The 20,328-nt window shown below is 40.6% G+C and overlaps 1 protein-coding gene across 12 annotated transcripts in view; it reads right to left on the minus strand.

The window, feature by feature from the left end:
• Cadps (calcium dependent secretion activator) overlaps positions 1-20,328 on the minus strand; it is a 450,183-nt gene that overhangs the window by 142,453 nt on the left and 287,402 nt on the right. For all 12 annotated transcript variants that reach the window (XM_074044111.1, XM_020172817.2, XM_074044112.1 and 9 more), the window contains exons 10-11: positions 10,700-10,808; positions 5,529-5,741 (exon numbers count right to left, since the gene is read on the minus strand). In XM_074044111.1, the coding sequence (XP_073900212.1) occupies positions 5,529-5,741; positions 10,700-10,808 (322 nt within the window). The remainder of the gene's footprint in view (positions 1-5,528; positions 5,742-10,699; positions 10,809-20,328) is intronic.

Raw genomic sequence — 20,328 nt, forward strand, 5'->3', positions numbered from 1 at the left:
GTCTTGCTCAGTTAACATCTTTGGGTTTCCTCCCCTACCTTCCTGTTAGGGTATCCATGGTTACCACATCATTGGTATGCTGACCATTCTAATCTAATTCTGCATTTGGAATCCAGAAGAGAAAGAACAACAACAGCAACAACAAATTGTATCAAATGCAAAATGATCTGTTTTCAGGCATTAAGCAGTCAGGTAGCTGTGAGTTCCATGAATCAATGGCACTGTTTGCCATTTCATTGTGATGTTAATTAATATTCTTAGAATGAAAAAAAATTAGGAGATGTTCATGGTTGGCTTTACTCAGAGGACCATTTGATGCCAATATGAAAGCCAAGGAGAGGAGGCAATTATGCACACATCACATGCATCCTAGTTTAAGTATGGAAGCTTACATTTCAAACCTAAGGTCAGGAAAATAACATGAAAAGTTTTACTACAAAGTCTAGACATGAGGAAGATTTAAGAGGAGAGGGGGGAAGCACATTGCAGGTGTCAGATAATCTAGTCTGATTATCTGAGCTGTGCTAGCTAGAGGGGAGCACTTACCCTTCAGTCCAGCTAGAAGTTAGCAGGGTAAGAAGGAACAAACCAGAATAACATAAAGACTAGCAACAAGGCTCAGGAAAGCAGACAGGAGTTCTAACCTAGCAGCTAAAGTTCTTGGGTTTGAGCAAAGATTGAACAAGAAAACTTAAAACAAAAACAAAACAAAAACAAAATCAACCTCCCCCAAACCAACAGTAACCAAAATCCCACTAACTGTTGAAGACTGTTCAAGTGTTAGCAAAAACAAAACGATTCTCAGAAACATTCAACTTTGGGGATTCATGATATGGTTAACAGAATTAAAATGACTTAATGCAAGTAATATATCAAATATTCATTGACCAAATGCCAAAGTTTAAAACATCCTCTTCTTCCCACCCCACTTCAAATGAGAATTGAGGTACTGATTTTTACTGTTTCACTAAAACATCCTGGATAGGGGTAAGTTATCTCAGTGAGAGGCCACTTGGCAGAATAAATTGTGGCAACCCTCATCTACAGATTTGGACATTTCCAATGTGAGCAACATTGGCTTAAAAATTGCAGAATTATAAGTATTTGTCTAAAAAAGTTGTGCAACTAGGTACCAACTTAATGTTTTTTTTTTAATTTTAACTGAAAAGGACAAAAAAATCAACACACACACACACAAAAAAATAAACCAAAAAAACCCAAAAAAACCACAAAAGAACAAAAAGATTTTAAAGGCTGATGGAACCCTCCCAAAATCTTTGTAGAGTCACACGCAAACTAATGAATAGCAGGATCTATTTTTTTTCCTATTTTTATGATTCTGTATAACCACTCCACTCCACTCTTTCTTAGATGTGTCTTTTCATTTTGAAACTAAGCTTTTGAAACTGCAAAAAAATACAAACTGCACCAAGAAGACCCCAATACACTCACAATTACTCTCAAGTTTCCCAAACTATAAAATGTTCCATTCTCAAGTTCCCCTGGAGCAGACAGCGACATGACAAGATTGGAGTGTTTATTTTTCTCTGCCCCCAAGACATTTCTATGTGGCTTCCCTTTGCTGTATAAATACTAATAAAGCAATTACAAAGGTAAGTCATTGAAAAGTCGTTAAAAAATTGTTCACTAGCAAGAATGGCACATACTTTGAACAAAATACAAAACCAGCATTTAATGAGATGTGTGCAGAGGTAAGTATTTAACAACACCCTTTACCTTTTGCAAGTCAAGAAAACCTTTTTAAAATGCAATACTTGATTATTTTTAATTTCTTTTCTATTTTTTTCTTTTACTCTTTTTGTTAGCTAGATAATCTGTGATTGAGTTAATTTTTGTGATGTGACTTGCAGACAAATCAACCAAATGTAAGGGAAGGACTAAAGTTTGCTATTTGGAACTGTGCTATGGTTGTTTTTCATTTTGCTTTGTAGTACTGACTGGCCAACATGTCTTAGTTTGCCCAGGGCTGAGGAGTTTCCTGGGCCACAAGATTTTCAGTGCTAAAAGTAGGGAAATCTCTGGCTAAGCAGGATGAGCTTCATCATACATAAAGCTTGTTCTGTTTTAACAGTGATGGTTTGAACTTAACACATAATGGAAACTGAAGAAATTGTGAAGAGCCACCATTTTGTAGCAGACTACAATACAAACAACTATGACATGCTCCTTCACTCCAGCTGCTTCTTTCCATGCATGTGTGCACGTGCTTGTTACTCCTAACTACCCAGTGACACCGTGGAATGTAAAATTCAATCTCTTTTTCATTTTCTCTCCTGTGTTTTATGTACCACTAACTGTACACTGCTCATGTGTAGAAGGCTGGACTGGTTAAACCTGATTGATCTCCTCTACTGGTTTTTAAATTATGGGCACCATAAACCACCTTTGCTGGCACTTTGGTTGCAATTTTTAGTAAATGCCTAAATTAGCAATAAAATTTGGAGCAGTGGGGAGGCTCTGTGACAGGGATAATAAAGTAACCACAGGACTACTGAGCTCAACATCACTGGACTTAAGCTCAGGATAAGGATTAGCATTTGTTACAGGGCCATTGGTACAGCTGTGTAGACTGGACACTGTACAACTCAATGGGTACCATTCACATTTTTATCTATGAGAAAAGACAAAGTCATCTACAGGTGGCATGACTGAAATGTGGTAGCCTTGTTGTTACAGAACTAGGTAGATATGGTAGGGCCTCACATACTTTGGAGAATTTCCATTCCTGAGCAGAGTTCAAGGGATCCCTAGAGAAGGTGGTTCTGATAAATGTCACAGGCATGTGTTATCTTAGCTCTCACTCATCTCTCAGCCTATCTTGTATACTCTCTGGGAATGATTCTTCTCCGCAGCCCCCCCACCCAATTCTAACCGTTAGAATTTTGCTGGAGGCCCATTTAATAAAAATTCTCTATTTTAAACAGGGTAGTGATGTGTATCAAGCTGTGTGTGTTCAATTAAACCCTTCTACTGATGCATCTTCATTTCATAACTAAACGAATCCTATCAACAGAGGGAAATCTCCATCATAAGCCCTAGCTCATTTCCATAAAGAGTCATCCCTTCTTTAGTAGCTTCCATCATGGGTTTTCTTTCCAAATATTTTTTGGAATTGTTGGAGATTGAACCCAGGGTTTATGGATGCTAAGTATACGCTCTACCACACCTCAACCCCTCTAAATTTAATTTTATCCTTGAATGTCCTTCCTTTTCCCTATCTAATAAGGAAAAAGTGTGGCCAATTGAAAGCCATGTAGCAATTTCTTAGTCTGGGCAGATGACAGGACAGAGACACCAAATGCAAGGTTAAATGACCTTAGAAGAATCTGAGATTATTTGGAAATAAGAGCAGATTTTTCCAAATATCACCTGAGATATATGTGTTATGAGGTTGACTTGGATAATGATTATAATTTTAGGACTTTTTTTCATGCAAAGATAATTCCATTTCAGGTGGACATGATAGGATGCATTGTTTCCAGGTGGATTAACAAAGAGGTTATCAGACAGGATGAGAGGAAAGAATCCATTGAACCATTGTCTTTTGTTTAGAAAAATTAAACAAGTATCTCAGTGAATGAGCTTTGTCTCAGTGAATGACTGCTGCTCTCTTTATTGTTCTCAAATAAGTAGGTGCCAGAAGACACTAGAGAAAACAGGAAGAGAGTAGGAGTTTGGTGGTAGTGGTGACAGGAAAGCTGCTCCTTCTCCCTCAGGTTTCACCTTAATATCATTTTATTCTTTCATGATTTTCTGCATGGAAAGCCACTGTCTTTGGTTATTTGCAAGTTTCCACCAAGGAATGCATTTTCCTTCAAGAAGCCATCAGTACTACAGGAACTCCTGGGAGCAACCAATAGCTAGAGTTTGCCACCCAAAAAAGGAGTTGTATTCCCTGATCAGCAAGGGTTTTACAAAGTTTAAGAGCACCATCTTGTTGGACAGAAATGGCAATAACACTGGAATTTGTTAAAGAGAATTTACTTTGTTTTAGTTATTATTGCTGTAAAGTGAGTCCACCCACAGCCATTTTGCTCAAGAGCAACAGAGGAAACACTGTGGTGAAGGTGAATCAACCTACCTTCCTTCCTTCCTTCCTCCCTCATTCCCTCCCTCCCTTCCTCCCTTCCTCCCTTCCTCCCTTCCTCCCTTCCTCCCTCCTTCCTTCCTTCCTTCCTTCCTCCCTCCTTTCCTCCCTCCCTCCCTCTCTCCCTTCCTTCCTTCCATTCTGGGGATGGAACCCCTAGCCTCACACATGTTTTGTAGGTGCTCTATAACTGAATTATACCTCCAGCTCTGTAGGTGAAGTTTCTGCTTTGGGGTTTTTGCACTTGTTTCCCCTCTGCTACAATTCTTGTTCCTCAGTATTTGTGGGGCCATCTTCCTAGCATTTGAGCTTAAGCTCAGACAAGCCTTCCTTTATCTTTTGTTTGTCTAATGTCTTGCTTCCTTAGTCAGTCACCACCATGGCATGACATTCACCATGGTATTTATTAATGTCTGAAACTCTCTGATTTATTGGTTGACTCTCTTGCAACCTGGATTCCCCACTGAGAGGCAGACATGATGAGAGCAGGGACCCCAAGTGTCTTACTCATTAGTATATCTCTTCTCTTGCCAGGTGCCCAGTGATCTAGACCAAGTGAATGTGTCCTACACTAAATTAAGGCATCACTAGGTCCGTTGCTAAAAATGCCTCATACCTGAGTCATTCCTAAGTGATTTAAGGCAAAAGTTTCCATGTAGGGTGAACATTTGCGTCTGAAATAAATTACTTTTTATCATGCTTTATGTCTTCATTTCCTTTGTTTTAATAAATGTCTCCAAGCACATACTGATTTTCACCTTACCCCGTGTATCAGAAATGCTGGGAGATAAAAAGCCGTCCTAAGAAGCAAAAAGACATACAGAAGGGGCAAGAACGTAGACAGATGCAAAGGTAAAAAGAGAAGAATCTAGAATATGAACTGGGACTGGGGCTGTTTAAGGAGATAGCTTCATTTTTGGATATCTGATATTTCAGTTCAGAATGGGATTTTAGGTACCATGGGTTTTTTTTTTTTTTCACTGCATGTGATAATGTCATCATTTATTTTTAAATGGTTCTAAATTGCAGATTAAAGTTTATTTCAAATCAATTCTATTTTTAAATTACTTTTAATAGGAAGAAATGAAGCAATGACATACATAATCTACTGTATTTGAAGGATTCAAACAAATACATGTTTGGCTGTGAATTCTCAACTCTCACCAAAACAAAGAGTTAAAAATACACATAAAATATACTTTCCTTTGTTTAGTCCTTGGTGAAAAATGTCAAGTATTGCACTTTAAAATTACTGTTATCTAACATTTTGCCCCAACTCTGTCCCTGAATTTACTAGATGCTTTTAGTAAATGTGATTTTATGAATTCCATATATAAAAGCAACTAGATTTTCTCATTCAACTTTGGAAGGTTTACTTAACAGAGCTATTTTCTTTTTTAGAAAAGGCATATGTACTTACAAAACTGCGAGATGGGGGCATCCAGCTGAGGTACATTCCCTCCCTTGGCATTGAGCTTCTGGACCTGGGTTGGGGGCACAGGCTTGTGCGACTGTCCAGTGGCTCGGTACATGGCTTGGACCCACAAGATGCGATCTTGCTCGTCATCACTTGCAAATATCACCGTGTCTCCTTCTTTTACTGCATTGAAGAAGGCTCGGCCACCCTCCAAACCTGGAAGGAAAGGAGCAACAACTTCTAAGCAGAGCTACGACATTCTCCGTAGGACTCAGCCCTTAGAAAGCAGTTTCTGCAGCTTTTTCTTGGGCCAGAGGAGGGGAGGAGCGATTTATCCGACTCCAGGATGGTGAGCCTGAACACTACTTGGCCACCAAGTGGGACCATGGTGCTAAAGAGACATTTTGAGTCTGGCTCATGTCTTTTTCTTTGTTCTGCTGGTGATAGCACCCGTCAAGCAGGCTGCCTGAACATCTGTCTATAAATATACTATCTCTTCCTTCATATTTACAAACAAATCATCAACAACAACCACCTCTCTTGACTCTAGCTCTCCCTTCAGCTACTATCTAATTGTTCTTTGCCTTATAATGAAGGGGACATCTGTACAAGGGCTGCTCAGATGTTAGTACACATGTGAATCCTCTGGGGAATATTAAAACATAGCATCTGATCCAGCACTTCAGCGATTCAACCTGATTCTACATTTCTAATGAGATCTCAGATGATGCAGATGGTGCAGGTCTGAGGACCACACTTTGAGTAGCAAGGAGCAAGGATCTCTCTCCTTTTATTTAGTCTTAAAGCCCCTCCAATCATGCTGCTACTTGTCTGACTTTCTTGACAAGGCCACCAATGACATCTACCCTGCTGAATCCAATGGTCTACTTGCTCTATCACTCAGTGAACAGTATGTGACACCCCTTTTCTTTAAATAGGTGCTTTATATGGCTTCCTCAGACCCTGATTTTCCTCCTATGTCCCTGGCTGTTGTTTCTATCTCATTTGCTGATTGCTCCTCCTCCTGATCTTGCATTCTATCCTCGAACCCCTTCTCTATCTCTGATGCCATCTAACCTTTAAGTAGCATGAACGTGCTAAGGATTTTCACATTGCTACCTGCACCCTGGACTTCTCCCTTGAAATCTAGGCTTGTGTGGTTAATGGCTTTCTTGGCTTCTGCACATGGACATCTAGACATTGCAAGTGTGTCACATTTAACACTGAACTCCTGCTCTTTCTCTTAACCACCCTCTCCATCTCAGCAAATCTGTGCTCCTCTCTCTAAAGGCTCAACTCCACAATCTTGGAGTCAGTTTTGATTCTCTCTCTCTTTCTATAATTTCTACAATGGCTATTCTGAGTTTTGCCCTTAGGAATTTACCAGAATGGGACAAGTTTCCCTACCTCCAGTGCTGCTGCCCTCAGCCTTGCCATGAACACCCTTCATCTGGATTATTTTATTAGCCTGCTATGTGATCTGTCTGCCTCCAGCCTACCTATAGTTGACTTCTCAGCATAGCAGCCAGAGTTGCTGGTTTAGTACAAGAGTCAGGTCACTCCTCTGCTCAAGGTTCACCAGTGGCTCCCCTCAGATGAAAAGTCTAGCTCTTAACAAGGCTTGCATTCCATATCAGTTGCCTCTCCACTTGCAGTCTCCTATCCCTGTTTTGTGTACACATGTATGCATTTTAGTGTACTCCCTGTGTTTCTCACTGTTCTTAAATCCCCAGCTATGTTGTGAGCTCAGGACCTTTGCACTTGTTCTTCTATGTACTACATATCTTGTGCCAGATATCTGCATAGTTCATACCCTCACCACCTTTATGTCTTCGACAGTCTCATTTCTAATGGGGCCTTCTCTGACCTTTGTCCCTTGTTACCCATCTCTCTTACCTTGCTTAGTTTCTCTCCATTGCTCTTATCTTCTTCTACCAAGCTATATAGCTTACTTTGCATTATAAAGACAGGGAACTTTTGTCTGTTTTGCCCACTACCAAATCCTTGGTAACCAGAATACTGCATGACATATAGTAGATGATAAAAACTATTTGTTGAATAGAAATTCAACAGATAAGCTGTGGATCCTTATTTCCCACTGGTCGTTCTCAAGGTTGAAATTTAGAAAGAGGTAGATAGAAGAATCTCTTAGGTCATAGGCCAAAGAGATTCTATCTTGTGCCCATCAACATATTTCAAAAGTGTGTATTTTCAGTGAGTTGATACTCTCTAACCAGAAATAAGACTTCATATCTTTATCAGGTTCCTCACCTCTCTCCAGTTACTAGGGAGCAGGTCCCAAAAAGTTGAGAGGAGAATGAATGAATGATTAACTCCAGAATCCAGTTAGTAACCCACCTGGAAAAGATTTCTAGTGACATGAAGACTTGTTCATTGTGCTCACAACATTAATTCAGCTTGCATGGATGTCACAGACTACTTGTAGTACCCAAAGAAGTCCAGAAGAGTCATCACTGATTAATTTAGTTGTTTGATATACTGTGCCACAGATTATTTTGAATGATTATCCTTTTATTTGAAGGCTTAATTGCTGGAGAAAGGAGAAATTGTTGCATGCTCTGCAAGCCACTCCCATGGAAAGATAAAGTGAAGTATTTTCAAGATTAGCTTATAAGGAGTGGCTCATAAGTAAAGCTTGCATGCAGTTATTTGCCAGTTCCCCAAACTAACATTTCCCAAACCCTAAACAGATTAGAGTTTATTTAGCATAAATTTTTGTGTCTGGGTGACCATCTGGGTCCCAGGCTTCTACTAAGGCAAAGAAATCCATTTGCATCCTTCCCTAGAAGACACAAGAACACTGACCCCATTAAACACCTCTACTAGTTGGTTCTACTAGCAACCTGGATAAAGTCAATAGTAGGAGAGAAGTAAGTGGGCTGTAGTATCTTCCTTCATTTGCATGCTCACCTTTTAGAAGCAGCTAAGGAGACTTGACTCTTTGAGGACAGTGGCTAAAATGTGCACTACTTAGATCTCCTTAGGTAAAGCTGGCAAACAAACATATCATACTAAGGAATTCCCTTCGATTCTTACTTAAACATGAGGATTCTGTCTTCCCTCTTTCTGGTTCCTAGGTTAGGAGTGGGGCTCAGGAACATCTATTTTTAATGAGCATGCTTTAAGAAATTCTGAGATAAGGGGATAGGGCTATAGCTGAGAGATAGAGTACTTGCCTAGCATGGGCAAGGCCCTGGTTCCCATCCCTACCCCAGACCCCAAATTTTGTTCATTGAATTAGACTTTTCTTATGACAACTGGGAACATTTAACTTAAATTTTCAATCAAACATTACTTGAGAAATGAACAGGACTTGACATAGGGAAGGAAGAGAGAAGCTGCTTATTATTCCCAAGAACATAATCAATTTACTTTCTACTTCCTTTGACTGTAAGGGATTTATAATTATATCTCACAGGATTAATATTTAAAAAAATAAGAAAATAGGAACTTTATAAAGATCCTTGCATAGTTCCCTCTTGAGTGGGGACAAGAAAAGCTTTGTCCTGCTCCTGCCTTAGGAAGAGAACTTGGCTTTTACCTGACAAATACCAGGGATAGCTTTGCTATAACTGTTAACAGAGCAAGGGTGACATGGGTTAGATCCCGAGTCCCAGCTCTGCCATCAGGCAGTCTTTGATCACTCAGAATCTGTTTCTTCATTTACAAAACAGTACAATGTTCTGGGTCCCATCCACTCTGTGGGTTCTGCAAGGGGGACTCATGCAACCATGTAGAAGAAATGGAGCAGGGAATTGACTTACAAAGAAACACTGTCGTAAGATGTATAGGTTTTCCTTTGCACACTGACCCTTTAGCCTCCCACTCTAAGACACAGGTCTTAGGAAGGACTGAATCTATTTTTTTGAAAGAACTCAATGACTCCAGAAAAACCCAAGCCATTACAGAATATCCTGGAAGGTGGTTTCTCAGCGCAGAGCCCAGTCCCTTCCAAAAGATAGTACATGAAACTGCTTATTCAAACTCTAGTTTCTATTCATTAGGAAGGATTTCCAGGCAGAGTTTTAACCTATGCCTTATGTGGTCAGCTCTGTATGATGCTCTGGCAGGACTCAAGTGACAGATGAAGTCAGAAGGTGGTGGGCAGGTCCAAGTCCTTCAAGGTTGGGATTCTGAGGGAAATTCCGATTTCTCTAAGGGAGCTGGGCCAACACCTTCTCTGTCACACCTTTTGAGGTTAACACTCCATCTTCTCTCAAACTCTGTATTTTCTTTTCTGTGTATTTTGTTGCATGTGGAAGAGCAATATGGGAGTAGAAAAAAAGGTTTTGGGCCAAATAATGCAGTATGGTTGGAAATGCTTCCCTTGTGTGGATTTGGCATAAAAAATAAACTCCGGGAGAGGGCTGTTGGTGCTTGTTGTTCATTAATATGCTGAAATGATTTCGCACCCCCTCCCCATTTTGAAGGTTCTTTGAGGCTGATTTCTATTCGTTTCTCTGGGAAAAAGAAAAAAATGGGTGGGGGGAGAGGTGTGAGGGGCAGGATGTAGAACTTATGCAATGCAGAACTTACAAGAAATACTACCACTTATATGGTTCTCTTAGTTACATAAGGATTGGGAGCTTTGGTGTCTATGCTTAGAGACTGGTGTTTTCTTAGAAAAAAAGGCATATAAGGTGGCTTTTCTTCTCAAGTTCTATTAGATAAATTTGTGAGTTCTTGGAACTCTAGTCAGAGGATATGGATGTATGCAGGGCATATGCACTTGGTCACCAAGACATACTATTTTCTAAGTCCGCATATCACTGGTGAAAAATGTCACATGCCAACAACACACATACACACATGTAACAAATGCAGTCCTGGGTGTACATGTATGCCTTCTTTTTCAGGAATATTTTTTAGCATTGTACAATAGAATACATATTTGATGTGGTTTCAGGTATATAAAAGAAAAATGCATGTTTTCTCTTGTGTAACACCAAAGCCCTAGGCTGGAACACCATTTAATCAATCAGGACAGAAATTCCATAAGATCAAGAATGTAGCTGTCATGGTCACCTGGGAGACTCTTAGTACACTGGCTTTCACTGCCTAGCATGGAGCAAGTGTCCAGCAAGTATAAGTTAACCACTGATTTGAGAGGGATGAGAGTTTTGTGTGTTCTGGCCCAGAGATATGGCAGGTACCTGGCTGGGGGTCAGTGTAATCCACAGTGTAGCCATCCAGTTGTAGGAGTTCCTGAGGCTCTGCTTTCTTCTCACGATAACTGCACATGGCAAATGTGTACTGACTGACCTGAGGAAGGAAAAGCAGATTATGAAGTTGTTCATCTAGAGCTCATTTTCTCTAGAGCACCCCTCCCCATTTCACCAGGTTCTCTCTACTATACCCCGGACTCAGTGGTTGGGTTCAAGTTGAGTTTTACCACCTCCTGGCTTTGTGACTTTAAGCCTATTCTCTCTGGTGCTCTGTTACCACAGCTGCAGACTGGAAATAGCCTATCTCACTGGCTTATCTTGAGACTGAGTGAGTTCATATGTGAAATGCACTTTCGAATCTGTTCCTGAAACTCAGTAAATGCTTGATAAAGGAAAGCTCCTTTCTTCCTTCCCCCACTTCCTTCTTCCCCCCCCCCTTCCCTTTTCTTTCTTTTTCTGGTCTTTTGAGACAGGGTCTTGCTATGTAGCCAATGCTGACCTTGAACTACAGATCCTCTTTGCCTCAGCCTCTTGCATGCTGAGGTCACAGGTGTATACCACCCCACCAGCTATTCCTGTTTTTTTTTTTTTTTAATTATCATTGGATAATTGCCACTTTTTTTTGTGATACAAAGCTGGTTGAAGTGGCAGCAATTTTAGAGATTCTACCAAATATGATCATGGCCCAGCTGCAGCTACTATTCTTGTAGAGACAATACACCTTTCGGTCAAGAGCTGGAGAAGAAATGTTGATTTATTTATGCCTTTAAAAAAGCATTTTATTTTTTTGCCAGCCTGTCTTCAGCAGCAAGCTATGTATTTTGTTTCTGCTCCCCACCCCTCATGGAAGGAGTGCTTTTTGGTTACTGTGAAAAGTCTTTCCCTCATCTCAGACAAGTACAGCAGTGACATGCTGTCACAAGCAATGAGTGCTCGATCACTAGGTGCCAGTCACAGTGGAGCAATCCCAGCTCCCGATGGCATGGCCATTGTCACTGGGACCCTCAGTGGCAGCCCTCACTCCAGGGACATGTGGCATCCATGCCTGTGCAGGGTGGCACTCCAGGCTGCAGGCCCGCCTTCAGGACCCTGTCGTCATGGTGCATCGGGAGCATCCATACCCTATGGGGATACTTTGTATTTCTACATCTGGCTTGTCAGCAGGGAGCCATGGGACAGCAAGCATTCCTCCTGCTTCAGGCTGGGCTCATGGGCACTTTTACCATCCATGGATGTCAAATGTCTTGGCGAAGGACTGCTATGTCCCTCACCCCTTACTTCCATTTATTAAAAGAGACATGTTCTAAGCCAGCTTTGAACCCAGCTGCAGACAATTTTGTCTCTTCTCTGGTAACAGTTGTCTTTTTTTTCTTTTAATGGCAGCAAGAAATTGGTGCTGTAAGTCCCACTAGCATCTCTCACGCTGTCCTGAGTCCTAAAGGCCCCAGTGAGAGATGAAAGATGTCCACAGGATAATGTTTTGGTGGTTGGTTTGTCTGATGCTGCCCTCTGTTGGTTCTTGATGATAATTTTACCGCCCCACTTGGGTTTCTTTAGAATGTTGAAGATTGCAGAATCTAATCTTTATATTATAAAGGCCCTGAGGGAAACAGAAGGCCAGATCACAAAGGGGATTTTCATAAGGAAATTCTTTGTAATAATTCTCAGTAATAATCAGAATAATCACCAACATACCCTTCGCCCAAAGGAGAGGCTGAATGCAAATAGGAGTCAGGTTTGGCCTAGAGACCTACTTTATCTCCAGTAAGCCATTACTTCTCTTAGCAAGAGTTTTCACCTGTATTTTACTTATGTCATTTACCCGTTGTTAGATCTATTGAGTAGATAATAGATGAATTTATGTAAACAGTTTCCTTGTTTTCAGCACCAATATTCTAATATTGTATAGTTCAACAGGCATATCTGTTTATGGTTTTACTCCCATAAGCAAAACCTACCATATAATGGACATTCGCTAACTCAATCTAACTGGTTCTATAGAAGTGGGTATGCACAATTCAATAAAAATAAATCTCCTTCCCCCTCCAAAAATAATTTACATGTTACTCCAAGCACAGCACCAGGCAATTCCAACCTGTGACTGGCCCTATGGATAACAGATTCCCCACGACACCTCCAATGATGGTGAGTGTAGACAGTGTTGGAACACTTCTGTAGTGATTTATACCTGATATTTCATCTGGCAACATGAGAGAGGATGTAGTCTGCTAATGTGATTAGCCAAACAGAGAGGTGCAGATACTCACTTGAGATCAGAAAAATATCACAACAGAAGGGTGTTATTTCAAGACTCATGCATTTACTATTACTGCACTATTCTGGCTGGCTTTTTGCTTTCTTCCTTTTTGGTTTTAGTGGTCGCTCCAGTAGTGCTGTCTGCTGCTGCCCTCTTCTGGCTACATCGCTAAAGTCATGCCTGGCAAACTGAGGTGGTTTGAATTGGTAAATAAATGTGAGTTGGTTCATTAGGAGTGTCTTTGTTTAGAATTTGGCAATTTACCTTAGGAAATGAAGGAGGGGAAAATACTCTTGGAATAATTCTAGTTATTGCAAGTTCTGGGAGGAACCTTAGGTTTTTTTCTAGCGCTCTTGAAGGGGTCAGGGGATAGGAAAAGATTTGGAAAATTTTTTTAAGGTTCTATAAAGTCTCACTTAGTGATAGCTATTCCTAACGACATGCATGTTTCTCTGTTACAGTAGAAATCTCTTTAAAGTGTATTTTTTGTTTTAGCAGAGCTAGGGATGGAACCCAGGGCCTCATGCAAACTAGGCAAGCATTGTACCACTGAGTCACAAGCCAGACTTAAGTTGTATTTTAATGAAGAGTTATTGAGAAAGGAAGTGCTATTGTGATAATGGCATAGGTAGCCTAGAATGCATGTTAGAAGTCAGGGAACTGGACCAGAAGAATGCCAAGCATGGAGATGCAGCGTCTCAGATGGCTGAACGGGCCTTTGGAACAAGAGCTTGAAGGAGTGCACCTCTTACGTCATTGGGATCTTTGGTTGTCCATCACATCTTCTCATGGAATCCTGGATGGGGTGTTGGGACTTCTGAGGGAAAGTCATTAAGGTTTTCTTTTAATAATGCCTGGGTTTTTGATATACAAGGAACCCTTTGGCCAAAGGATTAAAATAGAAAGAGGTAGTATCTAAAAGAGTGCACCACATAGGAACGGGAGGAAGGGGGGGATAAAGAAGAATGATGGAGGGGGTGAATTCAACTATGATATATTTGATATATTGTAAAAACTTTTGTAAATGCCAGAATGTATCCCCAACACAGCAATTGTTTTAAAAAAAACTTATGACAGGAATGTAGTACAGGTTTGGGAGTGTGTGATAGCAGGGGCAGGGGGGAGAGTAAAAGGAGGGTGTATGGGGTGGGGGAGGGGTGAAAATGTTTGAAGAATTCTATACACATGTATGAAAATAGAACAATGAGACCTATTGAAATTGTTCTAAGAAGTGGGGAGGAGGGATGACAGGGAGTGATAGAGGGGATGGGTTTGACTGGCATATGTGGTATGCATATAAGGAAATATCAGAGTGAAACCCCTGTGTATAACTAACATATGCTATAAAAATGGAAATAAAAAGAGTGGCTGCCTCGTGTGTGTGTGTGTGTGTGCTGGAATGGGGTTAAGTTTCAAACATGCAGATTCTTTATGTCAGACCAACTGATTCACAATCTCACGTCAGAGGGCAGGGGGCGTAGTTCTGTTTAGAGCACAGGAGTACATTTTATCATGTTCCAGGTCTGGGACTGACCCTCAATATGGAAAAATAAATAACAAATAAACAAAGGAACAAGAACTAGGCTGGGTTGATTTTTGTCATTTGCAACCTGAATATAAATATAAATTCCCTTTAGGGCAATTGTGTAGTTGTTTGTGGGAAAACAAACATTCATTCATACTTACAAGTCACTCAACCACTTATTTCTGACAATTTGTTTTTGTGGTTAGATTATTTTAATATTAAAACAAATAATTAAATATTATTTAATTATTAAATATTGTGTTCTCAATGTAATATTAAAATACTGCTGTATTCCAAAGCACTTTCCACTATCCAACAATATTTTATCTTTATCTCATACTTTAATATTTTTTGTGAAAGCTGGAAGAGTCAGTGTTTAGTCCTATGTGCTGAAGGAAATCAGAAACAGAGGATGTGGATTTGGGGACCACACTCTTTCATGCAATCTGAAGTAATGAGACCCCTTTTCCCCAAAGTAAACATGCTTACAGAAGCATAAATTTCTTTGGCACGAGAGCCATCAAAGTGTTTAGAGTTATCCAAGGAAGGCACTTGCAGTCTAAAGACGTGTGTTAGGTTTCACATTTGGCTGCTTACCATCCACTGCCTTTGGGCCATTTATTTACTTCAAGCCTCAGTTTTCCCTATTGTACAACTGGGAATGACTTGTCTTCACTATAGTACAGAGAGTTTGTGAAGACTAGTTTCATGAACACTTTGCAAATTCCAAGGCACTGGGATGGGGGTGTGGCTCAAATGGTAAAGCAACTGTCTAGAAAGCACAAGGCCCTGAGTTCAAACCCAGTACCAGCCAAAACAACCAAGCAACCAACCAATCAAACAACGGTAACAACAAAACTCCTAGAGACCATATAAAAGTAAGTATTAGTAGAAGAAACTCAAAACATAATTTGATAGTGCTAAAATGTCCCAGAAATACTTTGAAGATCAATGAAAATCTGATTTTTAACCAGCAATCTTTTAAGCATTGGAGAAAAATATTGAAAAAACAATAAAGATAGTAGATGTGAGACTTTCTAGTCTGAGTGGGTGATAAGCTGGCTTACTTTCAACTTCTCCCCTTCCACAAGTAGGGTGTGGAGTTCTGACCATCAAGTAGAACGCTAAGGAACTGGCGTCTTTACTGTCACCAGTTATGTGGTCACAGTAGAGTTACCAACAGTGGTAGTCAGGGAATTTGACCCTGCCAGAGTGATTTCTTTCTTTCTTTTCTCTTTCCTTTCTTTTCTCCTTCCCTCCCTTTCTCTTCCCCTTCCCTCCCCTTTTCTTCCTTCCTTCCTTCCTTCCTTTCTTTCTTTCTCTCTCTCTCTCTTTTGGGACTGGGGTTTGAACTCAGGGCTTCACACTTGCAAAGCAGGGGCTCTACCGCTTGAGCCACACCTCCAGTCCTGGATACTTTCTTGACTCGCTGTGCTGAGCACCCATTTCCCTTTGCTGTCTGGGTTAGGGACTGCAGCTAAGTTCATAGAGCACACACTGTAATTGCAAGGACCATGGATGAGGAGACTGCCATGCCATTTGCAAAGAATCACCTGCTGAAGGTACTTACATGCTCAGTACCACAGATGACAGAAACTCTGAGAAAGTGCAGTCTGAAAAGAATGGAACTCTTCCTTTTAAATAAGATAATGACCTTATGGCAGTTGTTCTTCCCAGTGGTCTTTCCTGCAAGCAGTATTTCCTGGAATGCTTGTTAAACATCACTGGCTTCCAAACCAGATGCACTGTCAGAGTTGTCTTCTGGATCTGTAATATTAACCAACTCCAATGCAGTTGACCTACCCCTATATTTGGAGAGCACTCTCTTGTCCTGGAATTGAACCCCCAGCAACTGCTTCATTCCCTTCACAATTGGCAGGGCACACACTGACCATAATAATTTCAGCCATCATCTTTGAAGATGGGAATCACTACTTTATTCCTGGTTAGTAAGAAGTCCCTTTACTACCCATGATTTGGTTTTCCCAGGTAGCAGCACTGAGAAAATCTCACTTAGGGAGAATTTCAATACTTCTGTGTTACAAACAAAAACATACATTTATGTGTGTGTGTGTGAGAGAGAGAGAGAGAGAGGAGGGGGTGAATTTTGGGGATAAGGGTATTGAGTGTCTTTTCTTCCTTTTAGGTTTTTCAAATGATTTTCCTTATATTAAATCTAATGCATTAAATCATAATTATGTTGAAAATTATGTGTTTTCAACTCTACATAAAATTTATTTCATAAGACCTGACATCTAAATTGAAAGAAACAAAAATTCAGAAAGCTATTGGGTAAATATCCTTTCTGTTTCATGGTTTTCCACAGATTTCCAGCCAAGGCTGCCTAGGGAGCCAACTGCAGGCTTAGGCAAATTAAGCCTGTTCCCTTCTCCAGCCCTCCTACCCGTCTTCAAATTTGACCAGGCTGGGTCTCCTGGATTTTCTCTTGCATTTTGAACCTCAGTGTAAGGGTTTGGCAAAGAAGAAATTGCAAATCGCTTGGATATACAATTGCACTCAATGCTACTTGTGGCTGAGCACTTGTCACCTCTGTCTGGATTGGCATTCTATTTTTAGAATAACCTGGGACCTGCTTCTCTAAATTGGGCCAGGATCTGTGAACTTGAACTTCTCTCCTGCAGCTATATTGGCATTGAGGTTGTTTCAAAGGGAACTTTACCATTCTGATAAAGTTCTTCTCAGTATGATGACTTAAATAGGGGAGAAGAAAGAAATTGAAAAGAATTGAAAAACAATGGAGCATTTTCTAGGGAGACCATGCCAAGAGCAGTTAGACATTGTGTTGTAGCAACTAGAAACAGATGATCCGAGCTATCATTAAGGCTCCCCCATTACCATTGGGATGGGGCTATTGCATCACCTCTGCAGATGACTCCAGTTGCTAAGAAAGGAATCTGATAGAGCCTGAAACTGGTCTGATATGGGGGATTGGAGGTATCCAATGTGCCTCAATGGCTCTTTAAAGCTTATGGGAGTCACATGCACATGAAAAATCCCACACAACCCTGAAATTTGTCCCTCCTGCCTTTCTAGGAAAGCTGTTGAGCCTTAGATGGGCCGTGCCCTTTTATGATTTTCAGAAGTGAGCACACAGCTTACTTTTGAGCAACTGTGTGATTCTCATCTTCTCTTGGAGGAAGGCTCAGTGTGAAGGCCCTAAAATATCTGTGTTCTAGTTACACAGCCTAAAAAAAAAAATCATTTTCTCCTTTTTGGTTCAATATGTATCACACAGACATGGCTTCACTGATATTTTTGGTATATTTCCTTTTGCTTTCTTCCTAAAGACCTCCCCCTCCCTTTGCTGAGTGTGGTGGTGCACATGTAAAATCCCCACACTTGTGGGATAGAGGAAGGAGAATGTCAAGTTCAAGGCTATTCTATCTAGAGAGATCCTTTCTCAAAAAACCAAGGGCTAGGGATATAGATCAGTGGTGAAGAATTTGCCTAGTATGGGCAAGGCCCTGGATTCAATCTCTAGCACTGAGAAAAAGAAACAAACAAAAAAATCCCTTTCCCTCCTTGCCCACTTCCTCTGGGAAGATGTCACCATGAGTACCAGTCACCTCTGTCTGTACTGGCATCCTGTTTTTCAAAAACCCGGGGATCTGCTTCTCTAAATGGGCCAGAATTAGTGACCTTGAATTTGTCTTCTGCAGCTATATTGTCATTGAGGTTGTTTTAAAGGGAGTGAGTTTTCTCTTTACCATTTTGATAAAGTTCTTCTCAACGTGATGGCTTAAATAAGGGACAAGAAAGAAGTTGAGGGGAATCAATAAACAATGGAGCACTTTCTAGGGAGGCCATGCCAAGTGCAGTTAGACCACATAGTCTCTCCTTTCACAGGACCACCCTGGCAGTGTCTGGGTTCTTCTCTCTCTTTCACCATACAGTTCCTGAATGCTTGTGGGGCAACATGTATGGGTGTGTGTGTGTGTGTGTTTGGAGAGGGGCAAGTAGGAAGGACACAAAGATGAGTCAGGATAGAACTGGCCCAGAAAGAGCACAAGACTATACTAGGGGACTCAAGGTGTGTGCCCAAGCGCTTCTCAGACAAGCTGCTATGCCAAGTGCAATGGGAGACACTCGGGGGTAAGGATCACCAATGATTTAACTGCCTCTTTAATGTGGTGGTTCTAGGGCCTCACACTGGCTAGGTAGGTGCTCTACCATTTGATACAAGCCCCTACCCAATTTTGCTTTGGTTATTTTTTGGGTAGGGCTTTCGCATTTTTGCCCAGGCTGATCTTAGACCAAAAGCCTCTTACCTATGCCTCCCACATAGCTGGAATTATAGGCAAGATTCTTGTTTTTGTTAACATTGGGTCTTTACAACTTTTTCCCTAGGTTGGCCTCAAACTGTGATCCTCCCCATCTCCATCTCTTGAGTAGCTGGAATTACAGGGGTATACCACCGTGCCTGGCTCAGTAAGGCCTCTTTTGATGTGCCCTGTCTACTCATTTCCACTGTTTTTTCTTTAGAGTAGACACAGGCTGTTTTTGCCTGCCCAGTGTCCGTTTCTCCTTCTGGCATCCTGATTTTGCATTGGAGACAGACCAGTGGAACTGTCAAAGTACAACCCTTGGCCCTTGCTAAAGGTTTAGTGTGTGAGCAAGCTGGCCCAATTCAATTCTCTTTCTCTATGAAATTTGAACCTTTAGTGGAGTGATACAAGAATAGAAAATGGTCAGAGCTAACTTGTCTTATGACCACACTGATGACATCTGGATTTCTGGAAACATTCTAGGTCCTGTCCTTAAAAAGAATGGGTCATTCAACCTCTTTGACAATTTTACAAGCCACCTCTCTTGCCTTCAGATACATTTCTTTTCTTTTCACCTTAATTAGCTTAAGTGAACTTCTGCTGTTTGGATATAAAGACGTCTAACGGATAACTTTCTGGAAGTGAAAGACAGATGTATAGCTCCCGTCTGTGTCCTCTCAGAGTGCTCTACACAAAGCAGATACTCAAAAAATACTGGTCAGTGGATAATCTGAGGGAAGGTGTTTCTGGATGAAATGTTTTCCATTCTATACCCATTTGTTTTGTAGGGGGAGAAGAGAAGGGGATCATTCCAGAATTCTCCTCTGGCTAATTTACTTTAAGGTTTTGTTGTTCCCTGTAGCAATATCAAAAACAAAAACTGCCTTTTGCTTTATAGCCAGGGAGCTGCATTTTGCCTTCGCAGCACAGCAGAGACTCAAGTAGGGCTGTAGATTTGCTGGAAATCTCAAGGTCTTTTAGACCTATGAGGGAGCTGCTTTACAGCAAGATTCAGAATTAGAAGTGCTCTGATACTAGTCAAGTAACCCAGTTGCTCAATTACAAGTCAACTCACTTTGTGATATCTTTCGGAGTACAGCATAAATTAAAATCTTACAAACTGAATTATAGTGTGTACACTCTGGTGGAGAATGCTGATTAGAAAGAGGTGATAGCAAATTCCTTTGCAAACTATAAAATTCTGATGTAAAAACCAACCAAGCAACAACCACAAACAGAAAAAACAACAACAACAACAAAAAAGAGGGTGGTTTTTCAAGGCCATGTATCACTACTTTTGTAAAATAAAATTTTTTTTAGAAACACTCCTAACAGCCAAGATATTTTTTATATATTATTAATGATGTATTATTATAATGCATCATATATTGATAATGTCCCATTAATAGCAATACCTGTATCTGTACTAATATCTACAAGATGTTCTTTGCAGCATTGTTTACAATAGCCAAAATTGGGCAAGTCCAAAAGTCAATCAAAAAGGAAAATCCTGCAGGTATTAGAGCCAGAAAAATATGTGCAAAAATGT

This window comes from Castor canadensis, chromosome 10 (assembly GCF_047511655.1).
Source record: "Castor canadensis chromosome 10, mCasCan1.hap1v2, whole genome shotgun sequence".
Lineage (NCBI taxonomy): Eukaryota > Metazoa > Chordata > Mammalia > Rodentia > Castoridae > Castor > Castor canadensis.